The sequence below is a fragment of the Colias philodice genome, chromosome 13, assembly GCF_061535455.1.
Source record: "Colias philodice isolate Cphi_HAF_F1 chromosome 13, ilColPhil1 Martin Lab GWU primary, whole genome shotgun sequence".
NCBI classification, from domain to species: Eukaryota; Metazoa; Arthropoda; class Insecta; order Lepidoptera; family Pieridae; genus Colias; species Colias philodice.
In genome coordinates, this window is record NC_143098.1 from 269,680 (window position 1) to 285,759 (window position 16,080).

General features: G+C 36.3%; 1 protein-coding gene across 1 annotated transcript; it reads left to right on the top strand.

Moving 5' to 3' along the window:
* The first annotated feature begins 1,867 nt into the window (after positions 1-1,867).
* On the top strand, positions 1,868-15,174 carry SerT (Serotonin transporter). The gene is made up of 12 exons (XM_089702921.1): positions 1,868-1,948; positions 2,287-2,446; positions 3,044-3,178; positions 8,996-9,215; positions 9,489-9,627; positions 9,796-9,930; positions 10,198-10,376; positions 10,711-10,880; positions 11,227-11,351; positions 13,540-13,724; positions 14,534-14,717; positions 15,063-15,174. Exons 1-12 carry the CDS (start codon positions 1,868-1,870, stop codon positions 15,132-15,134), a joined length of 1,785 nt encoding a protein of 594 aa, XP_089559047.1. The 3' UTR covers positions 15,135-15,174.
* Positions 15,175-16,080: the final 906 nt, after the last annotated feature.

Consider the following 16,080-nt stretch of genomic DNA (forward strand, 5'->3'; position numbering starts at 1 on the left):
TAATAAAATTCAATTCCCCGTAAACGCCTCCATGGTGGAATCTGGTATTTTTATCAATGATAGACCTAATTATGAGCAATCTATCTGTACCGGTCACAAGTTGCACTTTTGAGCTTTTTGGAAGAAAAAAAATAAAAAGTTCATGTATCGTAACTACCCTGATAAAATTCAATTCCCCGTAAACGCCTCCGTGGTGGAATCTGGTATTTTTAGCAATGATAGACCTAATTATGAGCAATCTATCTGTACCGGTCAAAAGTTGCACTTTTGAGTTTTTTGGAAGAAAAAAATAAAAAGATCAAGTTCAGTAACTCAAACTGCCCTAATATAATATTTTGACAATCGATTCCTCCTAAAGGCTTCCATGGAGGAATGTGTTTATTTTACCAATTATAGACCTAATTAAGAGCAATCTATCAGTACTGGTCACAAGTTGCACATTTGAGTTTTTTGGAAGAAAGAAATATTTTTTGATCGATTGATGTTGAAATTGTTTGAGCCAAAATCATGTTTTACTGCGTATAACTCAGAAACGGTAGGATATAGGAAAAAATGATTCAGGTACAACTAGTAGATAATTTTATGGCCTTTCAATTTTTCCTTGAAAGTTTTTCTCTAACATGTACCGTTTTTGAGATTTAAGCGAAAAATGAAAAAATGGACCCATTTCCCCCCTCCCCCCACTCCGGGGCTCCTCCTAGTGTCCCGGGGTTTTAGTATGTTTATTACCTAGGGACTCTTGACATGTTTCCGAAGAAACATCTTACGTTACTAACTCACGCACTCTAGACCCCCCTTGGAGGGACTCATTCAATGGACTATAACCAAATTAATCAAAATAAAGTTCTGGAGGAATGTGTGTCGTCGACTGCGTATGTTTATTTAAAAATAGTATCTAACTATACTCGCTATTTCGACAGACTTTTTTTACGGATTCGTGCTCTATACCGTTTCCCTAATATTGTTTTTTTTTTATATATTACATACAGACAGTTTTTTTACTGTTTTATAATATGTATAGATTATCATTAATAATTATAAACAAATAATAATAAAAAGACATATTACATAATTTGTGATGATTTCAACTTCACTGTTTTATACAATTATTTTAGACAACATACCTACTAACTACCGAAAATACGCGTTGAACGAGCGAAGAATATTGTGTATAATTTAGCGTGCGATGAACTTTACGTACGTTGGATGAGCCGGGTGTATGAGGGTATTGTGAGGGCGCGCGGCATGGCGCGTAATGGGCGAGGCTTAATCGTAGAATTATCTGGCTTTATACGCCCTCTTAAAACTAAACTAAACTAATATTTTATTATTAAAGTGAAACTTTTATTACATCGTCTCAAACTGTTTGGTCTGTGTAGCGCATGTCGCGTGTATCGCGGCTGCCGAGTAGGTATACCTACTCGGCAGCCGACCGTCACGCGACATGCGCTACACAAAGCAGTGTTCGGAACCGTTCGAACAGTTTCACTTTTACCGTGGTTTCATAAAACCACACAACATTTTTTATTGGTTTCTATCTTACAATTTGGTTGTCTTTACGTTTAAATTATATAACATAATAGAAGAGTTTTTCTGCATCGGATATATTTTACAGAGTATTTCTATCGATTATTTTAATCTATCGACCCATCATTGAATAATTCTGTGTAGGCATCACTAAGTGGGCGGGACCTGTCCATGAAGAACGATAATTATTTGTATGACATTTTAACATAGACAATACAATCCTACATAGGCGTGTAGCTGTCTAAAAGCAAATAATATAATGGACAGAGTATAATGTGTTTATGATGTAAAGGGCGAAAGCCCAGGGCCGGAGCGGCGGAAGGGCGAGTGTGAAGACGCCATGGCTCCGCCCGAGACGCCGCCCGCCGCGCCCGGCACCGCCGCAACCTCTCCCACTGCCGCACAACCCGCACTCAACAATGTGAGTAGATAGTAGTTTAAAACACGATTCATTTAATAATTTACGTTCGGAAATACGCATACGTCATATTATTATCATAACTAGAATCCGGTACAAATCAATTGAGAGTTTTTATAGAAGAGAATTACATACATATCATGAAGTGGAGAGTACTCGTACAAGTCGAGACGAAATTAACATCTATAAAACAATAATGTGTAGCATAATTACAACTCTCCAGTCTCCAAGGCCTTGCAACTGCAATGTAATGTAAAACGTTTAAACTGAGTATACAAAAGAACATTTTCTGCCTACAAAAGAAATGATCTCGTAAATCTTAAGGCCCGATATACGTGTAGCAAATCCCGAAAAGCCGCTCCATGGTGGTGTCGCTGACGCCGGCCCGCGAGCGCGAGACCTGGGCGAAGAAGGCGGAGTTCCTGCTGGCAGTGGTCGGCTTCGCGGTGGATCTCGGGAACGTCTGGCGGTTCCCCTACATCTGCTACCAGAATGGAGGCGGTGAGTTCCTCTCTGTTCTCGAAAACTAGACGGGATAACTAGTAACTTGCTGTTTGTCGAATTATTAAGGAACAATTGAACAGAAAATTGTATAAAATATAACAGACTAGATTTCCGCCCGCAGCTTCGCCCGCGTTTGCAAAGGAAATCCCGCATAGTTCCCGTTCCCGTGGGATTTCCGGGATAAAAACTATCCTATGTGTTAATCCAAGTTTCCCTCTATATGTGTGCAAAATTTCATTGTAATCGGTTCAGTAGTTTTTACGTGAAAGAGTAACAAACATCCATACATCCATACATCCATACATCCTTACAAACTTTCGCCTTTATAATAGAATATTAGATAGATTCGTTATGAAATTTGTTTATATGGTTTTCCAACAAAATATCCCTTCAGTTCCAGTCTTGTAAAACATTCTTGTAAAGTTTACATTATCATCGATTTCATATCTAAAATGCCTAACAAATAATAAGGCCCAGTTTTAACCAATTTCTTCGCTGAATCTTCTTCTTCTCTTCTTCTTCATCTCTTCGTCTGGTCTTTCTACTTTATTAAATAATAATACGCAATGAATAACACGAAAGTATAACAACCAGGTGCATTCCTGATCCCGTACTGCGTGATGCTGCTGTTCGGAGGTCTGCCGCTGTTCTTCATGGAGCTGGCGCTGGGGCAGTACCACCGCTGCGGCTGTCTCACGTTGTGGAAGAGGATCTGTCCAGCTCTCAAGGGTAAGTCCAATTCTTTTTGTTAATTCATACTATTTAAAGGATCATTGCTTAAACTTTTTATTCCGATAAGGTTATTTTCAAAAGGAGGTTTCGAATGTCCAAATTATACAACAAGGTTCGACGACTATTTTATTAACAATATTAATAATATTAAGCAGTGGGTAAGGCAGATGGAAGAAAAGTTTGTTAACGAATAATTTTTAATATTCTCAATTCCCACGGTGTAACGTAGCGGAAATGTAAATTGTCTTATAAATCACGTTAAATGCTACGAGCTACGTTACATTATGGGATAAAAATTAAATAAAGCAGCCAGATAACCAAATCTTCCCATAAGAGTCGTCCGATAACTTTAACAATAACAGAAATGGAATTTTATTTTCTCAAATATCAATCAATTATTGTGGGTGGACCATGGAAGGCCACGCAGGTATATACCATAATGTTTACTGCTACTGTGTGCGTAATGCGTATTTTGTAATTTCCCAAGAAAAATATTCACAACAGAGGAACTTAAGATCAAAGATATATTGATGGATGAGTTATTTGTATTTTAAGTGATTGTTGAGGTCCCTCGCGACCGGTCGGCCGCGGCGTACCGGGAGGAACAGTCATTGCGTTTTATTGCCTGACTATTGAAAAGAAACCGCCATCAAAATAAGTGATTAAAAATTTACATTACCATAATTTTAGGGAGGTTTTCTTATGAGTTTCAATCTTCGCTTAATATTTACAGTTGAATAGGTATACAAAATGATTTGTTTTTTGTCTTGTTGTCATAAAATGCAATAAAAGATTTAATCTTAACTTTCTGTCCGTCATATATTTTTTTATATTTTATTAAGGGTTATGATTACGATTAGTATATTATTATACTGAATAACTTATTACGTCTAAATTATTTCCTCTATTCAAGGGTTCAACCTATAGCGTGACCAAAGCAAGTTAATCTGAGCGTTCCTAATGTAAACAAAAGTTATGTTTAATGGCAACACACTTTATAAAATTTTCTTTATTTTCTTTAAGTTTTACACGTGGATAGAGATTGTGTTAGAAAAAATTAAAAACAAGCTAAGTACATTTACTATACTTCAGAAATAAAATACAGGACTGCAAACACACGTCACTTCCAACTCAGACTAGATATTTTATGACGCATTCTAGGGAATCCAATCCCGCAAACGCGGGATCCCGCTAATGCGGGATCCCGCACCTTTTTTGCGGGATCAAAAATGCGGGATTACTCATGCGGGATCCCGCACGTTCGCGGGATTGAATTCCTGATACTTAGGTACATCGAATTTTAAACATTAAAAATATAAGTAAATAGGAACATCGAATTTTAAACATTAAAAATATAAGTAAGGTCTCAACATAACTAACAAAACGAGCTCAAACTCGGCATACCTAGCTCTACTCGTCTATTAGTTCCAGTAGCCGTCTTCGAAGTACACCTTCAGGTCACTCCATCAAGTCCGGAGGTAAGGTCTCAACATAACTAACAAAACGAGCCCAAACTCGGCATACCTAGCTCTAATCGTTTATTAGTTCCAGTAGCCGTCTTCGAAGTACACCTTCAGGTCACTCCATCAAGTCCGGAGGTAAGGTCTCAACGTAACTAACAAAACGAACCCAAACTCGGCATACCTAGCTCTACTCGTCTATTAGTTCCAGTAGCCGTCTTCGAAGTACACCTTCAGGTCACTCCATCAAGTCCGGAGGTAAGGTCTCAACGTAACTAACAAAACGAGCCCAAACTCGGCATACCTAGCTCTACTCGTCTATTAGTTCCAGTAGCCGTCTTCGAAGTACACCTTCAGGTCACTCCATCAAGTCCGGAGGTAAGGTCTCAACGTAACTAACAAAACGAGCCCAAACTCGGCATACCTAGCTCTACTCGTCTATTAGTTCCAGTAGCCGTCTTCGAAGTACACCTTCAGGTCACTCCATCAAGTCCGGAGGTAAGGTCTCAACATAACTAACAAAACGAGCCCAAACTCGGCATACCTAGCTCTACTCGTCTATTAGTTCCAGTAGCCGTCTTCGAAGTACACCTTCAGGTCACTCCATCAAGTCCGGGGGTAAGGTCTCAACATAACTAACAAAACGAGCCCAAACTCGGCATACCTAGCTCTACTCGTCTATTAGTTCCAGTAGCCGTCTTCGAAGTACACCTTCAGGTCACTCCATCAAGTCCGGAGGTAAGGTCTCAACTCTCAACATAACTAACAAAACGAGCCCAAACTCGGCATACCTAGCTCTAATCGTTTATTAGTTCCAGTAGCAGTCTTCGAAGTACATGTTCAGGTCACTCCATCAAGTCAGAAACTAAATATGAAATTTATAATCCCATAAGTATAAAATCTATAAATAAAATAAATGCGTGAAGGATCAAGTTTATTAGGTGAAATATTTTGTATTCGTACATTCGTACAGTGATCTTTTCGTAAACGAGGAGCTGCTTACAAGCGTCACAGTGTCTACTCACAACGGCGGCTGAGCGCAGACTAAATTACTAAAATATTTCATTACAAATTGTGTTGCAATAATTCAAGGTAGTGACAAATAAAATAACCCTTATTTCAATGCAATAAGTATCACGCGTTACAGCTAAATATGTGAAAAAATAAGATTTGATTTTAATTTTTTTCTCAGCCTATTTGTAACATTTTGATAGTTTTATCTAGTACCTTTTTGAGTTAGACATGTCTACTTACTTAAAATATTTTTAAATAAATCAATTTGTTTTATTAAATACAAGAAAAATGTTCGTTTATTCAGCACGATATTGTCAATTTTGGGTGAAGAGGCAACGGAAATTATTTTTTTCAATATTATAAACCAAAATTTTCGACTTAAAATATAGTACCATTTAAAGATTAAGGAGTAATCTATTTATGGTAATTATTAGTTAAATTTGGTTTTGTACTATTTCGCCGCAAAATGCACCGAAAAACTGGGTATTTTTGTCAGATTCGTAAACGCGTCCTTAATTCCTGATACTTAGGTACATCGAATTTTAAACATTAAAAATATAAGTAAATAGGACAATCCAATTAAATGCCTTATTCAGCGATCAAAAATCGAATCTATGTCGCAAAAAGATATATGTATATCAGATTTACGCATTCAAATATGTATTACAACAGTATTATATTTCGTATTATACCTACTTTATATTATCTGATCAATTGCAAACAATTTAACAGCTCAATATAAACTTTAAAAGATACCGTGGTAAGATATACTCGATTTATTCTCACCTAACTAAATGCCCCTTAACATTTTCAATGACGCGGCATCTCGTGTGCTTTATAAATATACAACAGGCAATGCTTTTAGTGAAGACAAATGGTGGCCAGTGAACTAGTGGAGATTAAAATGTATGAAAGGAGCCGATATACAGGCGTTCGACCTCCAGCTGTAAATGATGTTTGTTCTAGCGCCAACTGAAGTAGAGAATAGGTTTTAAGGATTGTAAAGTGGTTTGTTGAAATATGATTTAAGCCATTTTAATATCTATGTATTATCTGTTTCAATTCAACTAGAAGGATCTGTGTAATATCGTCCTATGGGTAACATCGTCGAGACTTTTTCCGAAAGTTTGTTTATTGTAGTATGAAACTTTACTACTAGGTATGTATCAATATATTTACTCATGTAAGTCGATTCGATTGCTTATGCCTCTCATAAATTATTAACCTAAGGTATAAAACTGAAAACATATCAATATACGTAATCTCAGAGCTTAAGCAGTATGTAATATCCTATTAGATTATGACAACAACAAAAAGAATAATGGAGCTATTATCCACAATTTTATACGTTTGTAGCTAGTAAAAGGCATGTCAATGAAAAAGGTCACCAATGCTGATAGCGAAGGGTTCTCATAAAAACGCATTCATCGTCAACTGAGGCGCTCAGTCAATATTTGTGCCGCGTCTTTGGAAAGACGCAATGTCCATGGAAACTACTATCGAAAACCATATGTAAACTGTAGATATCAGTAACAGGATGATTTTTCCAACTGGTATTATAGTCATTATATTATGTTATAATGTAATTACTTACTAATTAGTGGTAGTTAATTCGAATTTGTGTTTAAAAAAATATTTTGTAAATATCTAGGAATAGCTTAGCCTTAATCCATTAATTAGTATATGTATAAAGTCACGATTTTTTTTTCCACCTTTTTACATAAAGCGATTACAATACTATAAAGAATATTCATGATAGTAAACAGATACACCATCCATCCAAGAACCCTTTTTATAACAGTCTCTAGCTGTGATAGCACCAAGGCAGTCCGTGATCTATTGGCCTTATCTAAGACGTCCGCCTCTTCAAGTAATTTGACCAATCAGAAAACCTTACTTTTACCTTCTTTTCGTCGCCTCGTTTATGAATTTAACTCAACTTTCTTTTATCTTCATTTCGGATAATTATTTTTATTAATACACTGCGAATATAATTCGTAAGTTTCACGAATTTCAGTGTACAAAAGTCATTTTTTTGTAATCTGTTTGTTCAAAATTGATTTGGAAAAGTGTCGGAAATTTAAATAGAAACTTACTCTATATAAAATACAATTAAAATTTTTAATAATACATACCTAAATATAGTTAAAAAGATATAAACTATGCTGAAAAGATCGTAGTTTATACATTAATACTAGTTACCATCCGACTTAACTTCAGTTAATTAAAATTATTGGGCAAAAATTAGTATTAACAAATAAATGATTATAGCACATACTGAAATTTATGGGCAGAATAATTCGACAAGCGTTCCATATCAACCATTGATACATTACGCTGTCATTGCGTTATCAAAAGTTATCCAACGCAACGTGGCAACGGGCAATTGATGGCATAATAAAATGTTCCCATATTCGGCTTGATTTTACGTAACTTCTCTACTCTTCCATCTTATTTATTTATCTAGTTATAAATTGTTACATTAAATACCTTGACAGGATTTATTAATGTATTATCATGTAAGGTATCTATATTTCGAATTGATGATAACTGTGATTGGTGCTACGCGCTAGTACATAATATGCGATACAACAAACTGTAATTAATTTGGATAAATAGTTTATATTCAAAATGCAACATTGTGGAAAGAACGCACTTTTCCAGTTTTTTCAAGTAACTAAACTTTTTACATAAAGCCGTTACACTGTTCAAACACGTGACCTTTCACATTCTGGTTGAGTAATAAACGTTATCAGCGCCTCCCTTTAGCTCCGAGAGAGTAAAAAGAAATAAAATACATATTCAATACGCTCGCAAATATGTTATCAATACAAATAAATCATAGCATCTCGAACAGCTAAATCAATTACGAGTGTAGCGATATCATTCGATTACCGCTGTCGCCAGATGGCACTGATTCGATCAAACATGGCTTCCTGACAAGTTTGCGCGCGAAAATTGGCGCCCGCGAGACGCGATTAATTTAATTTTAAAGTGTTTGGAGATTTATTGAGACTTGATGAATTGTTTGATTCCTCTAGAATTGGATTAGAGACCGGGATAAACTCCGCGGATAGGGTTGAATCATGTTTATTTAACGTTGTAAGAATGGAAAATAATTCAATTATAGTTTTGTCTGTATCTATCTACTGACAATTTTCAGTGTTATATAATTATTTCAAACGTAATATCAATATATTATCACTTATCAACTGTCATTACCAACATAGTTAATATCGTATTGAGATTAACCGGAAACTGTATAGTTTTAGAAAAGCAGCTATCTTTCTTCTCTTCTAACAATCAAGTAGATACAAGTTTATTTCTGTTTATTAATTAGGTGTAGGCTACGCAATATGTATGATCGACATCTACATGGGCATGTACTACAACACGATCATCGGATGGGCGGTGTACTATCTGATCGCTTCGCTGGCCTCCATCAACTCCGTGCTGCCCTGGACGAGCTGTGATAACGAGTGGAACACCCCCTTGTGCACACCTGTGACGTCACCGCAGATCAACCCCAATTCTAGCACTCCGGCTAAGGAATTCTTTGAGTAAGTTTTCTAGAATATACAAATGTCTCTTGTTAATTTTCTAAATGAATAAATTTAACTAAAAATATCGAAGCCAACGTATTTCATAATTTAAAAAAATTAAGTACCTAGTACCTACCATTTTTAAAGATTCGAAAATAATATACTCTGTAAATCTTATCGAAGTTGAAGTAGCAATCATGAACTTAGCTTATAACTTATGAAGTTCACTTCCAAAGTTAAACGAACTCTTTTATGGCTAAGTATATTTTTACATAAGGTCTGTTGTTGCAGACGAAATGTTTTGGAGCAGCACAGATCAAACGGTCTGGACGACATGGGTCCGATCAAGCCATCTCTAGCTCTGTGTGTCTTCGGCGTGTTTGTGTTGGTCTATTTCTCGCTATGGAAGGGAGTTCGGAGCGCGGGCAAGGTAATTAATTATAAACTTATCATTCTGAATTGATAGATATCGGTTAACTTCTATATTATTATTCATTTCAATAAGTCAAAATTACCTGTAGTAGATTGCTTCAGTGAGATTTTTATAGAAAATATAATAAATAATTATTAAGTTTATTAATAAAAAGAGATTTTACAGGTGGTATGGGTGACAGCTTTAGCCCCGTATGTGGTACTTCTGATTCTGCTGGCTCGTGGGGTTACTTTACCAGGGGCTACAGAAGGAATCCGCTACTACCTCACTCCGGAATGGCATAAACTTCAGAATTCTAAGGTCTAAATACAAATCATGGAAATTATTAACATTTTACTTAATCTTTGAAGCTTTTGAAAGTCGCAAGTTTCTATTTCTTGACTGTTCACTATATATATGTACCTATAATTGTTGTTATAATCTATTTGACCCTGGTTTGTTTGCTATATAAGATAACAATATTACATTTAGTATTTAGAAATAACACAATAACTTACACAGCTTACCTAAATCGAAAAATCCAACATAAAAAGATTTATTTATAATTTTTTCACGTTCTTCATCTAGGTGTGGATAGACGCAGCATCCCAGATCTTCTTCTCCCTGGGCCCGGGCTTCGGCACACTACTGGCTCTGTCCAGTTACAACAAGTTCAACAACAACTGCTACCGGGACGCGCTTATCACTTCTTCTATCAACTGCCTGACTAGCTTCCTCGCGGGATTCGTTATCTTCTCTGTTTTAGGGTACTTCATCATATTACTCTACATCTATAGTTATCGCTATAGTAAAATTATTTAGTTATTAAAGCCTTAAATGGTAAAGTCCTGTGTACGATAGATACCTACTGAAATATTCTTGCTATAGCGTAATACAAAATGTGGGCTACCTATTTGCTTATTTCTATTGTGAATTCAAATAAATCTTGTCTACAAGAGGTCTTCCATTTTATTTGGCATAAAAAAATTAATAAAAAGTGGATGCTCCTACTAGAACAAAACGGTAAAAATGGAAGAATTTCAGTTATCTTACTTCTGCTAGTTAATTTTATTGTTTCTTTTAAAATAATAACATCCATAGCTACATGGCGCACGTGCAGAACAAGAGCATCGAGGAGGTGGGTCTAGAGGGTCCGGGCCTAGTGTTCATCGTGTACCCGGAGGCCATCGCCACCATGACAGGATCTGTATTCTGGGCCATCATCTTCTTTCTTATGCTGATCACGCTTGGCTTGGATAGCACGTTTGGGGGTATGCTTTTGTGTTATTTTAATGTTTTCATGAGAAAAAAAAGTGTTGTGTTTTTTTCGTTCAATAGGTTGCATTACATGAAGATCGTCTATTTTTATCGTAAACCGTATTCAGATTAAAGTCACTGAAAAGACTTGTTCTAATGTAACTAACGCTACTATACTTAAAAACGATTTTTCAGATAAAAACGACACTTATTGTAAATTAATTATTGAATTCACGTTAAAATCTACGTGGTCCTACCATTCAACGGGCAATGCTCATCAATTAAAACTTGATTGACGAGTTTAATTGATGTGCCAATACGAACATCATTAACACCTTTATCATAAATCCATTTACCCAGGTCTCGAAGCAGTAACGACAGCGCTGTGCGACGAGTACCCGCGCGCTCTGGGACGACATCGCGAGTGGTTTGTGGCGGGGCTGCTGCTCTTCATCTATATCTGTGCTTTACCCACTACCACTTATGTGAGTCTACTGTTTATATATTCCTTGTTTTGTTGTTCTCTTGCAGCTGCAGCGGAGTTAACCCTCTACTTCTATACCTAATTATGCAAAAAAATGTAAAACAATTAACAATAACCTACCTCTATGCTACATAATACCTACGCTTATCTTTATAATTTTCTAATATAAGTGTGTGTCTCGGTAAATATGAAGAAAGAACTATAATCAATAAAGAATAAATAATAAATAAAGAACTATATCAATGAACTATAATTAGTACATACAACATACAGTACAAATTAAACATTTCTAATCAGTTTTTGTTTTGTACGATTATTACACTATTAATCAACTAGCATCACAAGCAAGATTTTCCTGCATTTATCAGGCAGTAGGGCACTTACAAGTAGGCTTCTACAGTTATCTACGCAACGTAGCGTGGCTAATAGTAATGGCTGATCTGCGCCACGTCAGCATAAATGTGGTGATATTGCGAGCAACATTGTCTCTTACGTTTACTTTAGGGGTAAGGTTGTTTTATCGACGAAGTGATAGAGCTGACTTTTGATACGTACCTATGTATGGGACAATTTAAACTAAAATAAATAGATTTATCTATCGTTTATGATGACGTCAGAGCAAAGCTTTAGCTTAAAAAGTTTTAAGCTAAAAAGCTTGAAAAAGTTCGAAGCTTTTTAATTCATGTAAGCTTTTACCGTGTCTACGAAGTTTTTTAATCACCTATTATTGAAATATTTGCTTCTTACCAATTTCTAACCAAAACAAACTCGCTCAAAGCAAAGCAAATGCAATGACAAGTGAAGAATGAAGCGGATAAATGCCGTTATCAGTCCATACATATTCACTGCATTATTCATAGCACTTCCCGCGATGAGGGCTGAGGGTACATACATACATTTACTTGACCGTCTTGATTCAATGATATTCCTTGTTTTGGTGAAGTGATCGAGCGGAATAGTTTATACATCTTTTATCTTAGGAATGTAGCTAGTTTTAACTTGTGGTTTAAAATATTAATTCTTCTGTTTTATTGTCTGTTAAGTTAAAGATGTAAAACAATATAAGCATGGATTGTAAGATTTTGGATGTCATTACGTTGTTGTTTATACAAAACGCGTAGGTAGGGTATCGATAGGAGGCAGAGCGGGTGCGCGAGAGGGATCCTCACGCGGACCCGATCCGGCGCAGACGTCTTATTGGGCGTCGTCGCCGTGTTGCGGCCGCTTTTCACGGTCGCAACGTGCCTCCTTGACGAAGGGCGCCGGGCGGTGGAACGGGGAATGTAATCCATCGTCCGGTGCGGTGAGGCGGCTTGAGACGTGTTCCCCTCATGCCGCCAACGGGAGGGAAGAGCAGGCAAACTACCTTTCCTGTTCTTGGCTTGCGCCCGGCCTGTAGATGGGCTGCCGCCGAGGGGGTCGCGGAAGAATTCCAACAAATACCCGCGGCCCCATCATTAAAGCGGCTCGACGGAACACAGTGGGGTTTTAGTCGGTAAGAATCCGACATAACCCACGGCTCCTTCCCCGGGGGCCGTGGGTATCTTTGGAAGATTTCCCCACTATAAAAAAAAAAAAAAAAAAAAAAAAAAAGGTAGGGTATCGATTGATAAGGAACATAATTATATATTTAATATATTTTAAACAATTTCATGTAATAAGATCACATGTTATTCTTCGATTCATGTAAATAACAGTTTTAATGTTATTTAGTACCTAAGCATTACAGGAAGTATCCTACATTTGATTGTGTTAAATTTTTATTGTGTTGTTGCGTCTTGAAAAATTAATTAAATGAGTCTTCATTATTTTTACCAACGTGACAAAACGGAGATAGAAATTGAATTAATATAAGAAATTGACTTAATTTAGTGGCTTTGACGAACCCTTTTATAAATCCAAGTCATTTGCTTACCCTATTTAAACGAGTTATAATTCGTTTTTTGTACAGTTTTAATCATTTTTATTAGGTACATTACTTTAGGTTATTGCTTGAAATGTAACTTCAGAGACATTGTTAGAACAATTTGATTAAAATGTGAAGAGCGTAGAATAAGATTCTTATTTAATTTTCATTTTTTTAATAAATAGGTACCTACGTATTTAATATCTAGTTAAAAAAGTACAAACTGCGCTCAATAACTTCAGCATTATTTGATAATTCTGATAACTTTCTTCCATTCAACCAGGGCGGCGTCTACCTAGTAGATTTGCTAAATGTATACGGGCCGGGGCTGGCCATCCTCTTCGTCGTATTTGCGGAGGCAGCTGGTGTGTGCTGGGTGTACGGGGTGGACCGCTTCTCGGAGGATGTGAAGACCATGCTGGGGCACAAGCCTGGCTGGTTCTGGAGAACTTGCTGGTCTTATATCAGGTATGTTTGAGATCGAACTCTTGAATGAAATATTTTATAGAAATTCTGAATGGTAGAGGTGCGCCGTGCGATTAGGTATTATATATCGGTGGTAAATGTTAAAAATATGTTAAAACGATTCAAAAGTGCTTCTAGAAAAAGTCTAATTGAATAAATAAATGCTTGAGTTTGAATTTGAAAATTCGCATCCGCGTCGTAAAAGAGGTAATGAATCGCTAGAATGATGATAACACTTTAGCCAAAAAAATTAACTTAATCGGAAGGATTACATTTTTTGATATTTCTAGCTACAATCTATTTGATTGAATCCATCTGCCAACGATGGCAAATAAGATATAATAGCTACGAAGCTATTATATCTTATTATTAACCGACTTCAAAAAAAAGGAGGAGGTTATCAATTCGGCCGGTATGTTTTTTTTTTTTTTTTATGTATGTACACCGATTACTCCGTGGTTTCTGAACCGATTTACGTGATTCTTTCTTTGTTCTATGCGGGATGGTGTCGAATTGGTCCCATAAAAATTTTATTCGGATAGGCCCAGTAGTTTTTATTTTATGAGCATTTTTGTCTGTATTTGTAAATGTTGCAAGTGCAAGTTTGAAGTCGGTTGTTTTTAACGCAGTTATTGACTTGTATACCTATTATTATATCTTTTTATTCAGATATAATTTAGATGTATTATAATAACACTTTCCAGCATTGATTGATCATAGAAGTCGCATTTGAAATTCATCAAATACGCTAATTCAAGTAATTTTAAATAGTTTTCCATGATAAACTCAAACAAAATGTTATCGGTTGACAGCCCAGTGTTCCTGCTGGTGCTGTTCGTGTTCTCGGTACTTGCGCACGAGGAGATGCTGGGCGGGGAGTACCGCTACCCGCGCTGGTCCATCGCGGTGGGCTGGGTCATGACCGGCACCACCGTGTCCTGCATCCCGCTCTATATCGTGTACAAGCTGATCATTACGCCTGGAAACTGTGCTACGGTAAGAATCCTTATCCACCATGTTTTTGGTGTATGGAATTATTGTTACTTGAATTACAGATGCCACTCATATCTTGTCAAGAATTGCAGAACCGATCAATACTTTAAAGTACATTTTTGTTCAGATATCAATGTTTATTCGTCGTCTGACCAACTACCCTCATTTTGTCATAAGTCTGTGTGTGCTCTGATTGATTATTATTATCAAGTGACTACATCTTTTGATTTTTAAAGTTTCATTTATATCATGCTTGCTTACCTAGGTATATTAATAAAATACATTTTCCATTCTGAAACTTCACACTAATTAAACAAGATTTTCTCATAAAATTGATTTATCTTACAGCGAGTAAGGACCATAAAGCGTCCAGTGGAGACGTCCATACCGCCCTCGGATCACGCGCTGTGTGCCCTGTGACCGCCCCTCCCCGCTCCCCCCGCGTACCCCGCTCTCCCCGTGTACCCCGCACCCCGCGCCGCCCCCTCGCGCACCCTACCCCCACCACATGCTGTCGAATGGTTGGTGTAATACCACAGAATAAAGTTATATGTACTACTCCGCTTCAAGAAAATAATAATGTGACAAATTAGTGATGTATCGAAAATATTGGTAGTCTGTATTCTGAATAATGTAAAATTCGAAATATTTAAGTTTTAAATCCATATTTAAGTCATAATATAATACGTTTATTTGTAGTTATTCGCGATACCTACTATTTACCTATAAGTATAATTAATATTAGAATATTGTTGGCGCGTCTAGTGAAATTGTATCTATGCAAAGTAAAATAACAAAAATGACATCAAAAATATCATGAACGTTAAAAATAGTGTTTTTTCTTAATATGTGTGTGTATGTATTATCTTACAAGTGCAATGTATGATACATAAAGACATTTTAAGTTTGAAAAATCAGATGTTTTGCGCGAAGTGACAGTAGTACCCACCTCAACGCTTCGCTTATGAGGCGTGCAATATTGGTCCTTGCGTGAATGGGTTGCGTGTGTGATATTTAAAAAATATTAAAATAAATCGGACGGGTAGCGAGTAGCGAGCTTTAAGATCCATACCTACTTATAATTAATGTTATCAAATACTCATAGCATGTAAGTAAATACTAAAAATAATCATAAAAATTGTAAAATAGTTTATTTACGTTTACAACGAATAAGTAGTTGTATGTAATAATATAAAGCGCATATGGACTGTGGATCTGATCTTAAAATCTGATGAAATTTGGATAAAACATAAAAAAGCATGATTAAGTTCCTAAGTAATAAAATATATTTCCTCTAAAACACGCATCCAAATTTTGAATCGGATAAGATCCACAGTCTATGTGGGTACATAGACTATAGAGTAGG

Excerpts from the sequence above, each read along its gene's own strand:
- SerT (XM_089702921.1), top strand. The coding sequence starts at position 1,868 with ATGGCTCCGCCCGAGACGCCGCCCGCCGCGCCCGGCACCGCCGCAACC. Across the intron at positions 9,931-10,197 it reads ATAAACTTCAGAATTCTAAG|GTGTGGATAGACGCAGCATC; the intron begins GTCTAAATACAA and ends TTCTTCATCTAG. Across the intron at positions 10,377-10,710 it reads GTTATCTTCTCTGTTTTAGG|CTACATGGCGCACGTGCAGA; the intron begins GTACTTCATCAT and ends TAACATCCATAG.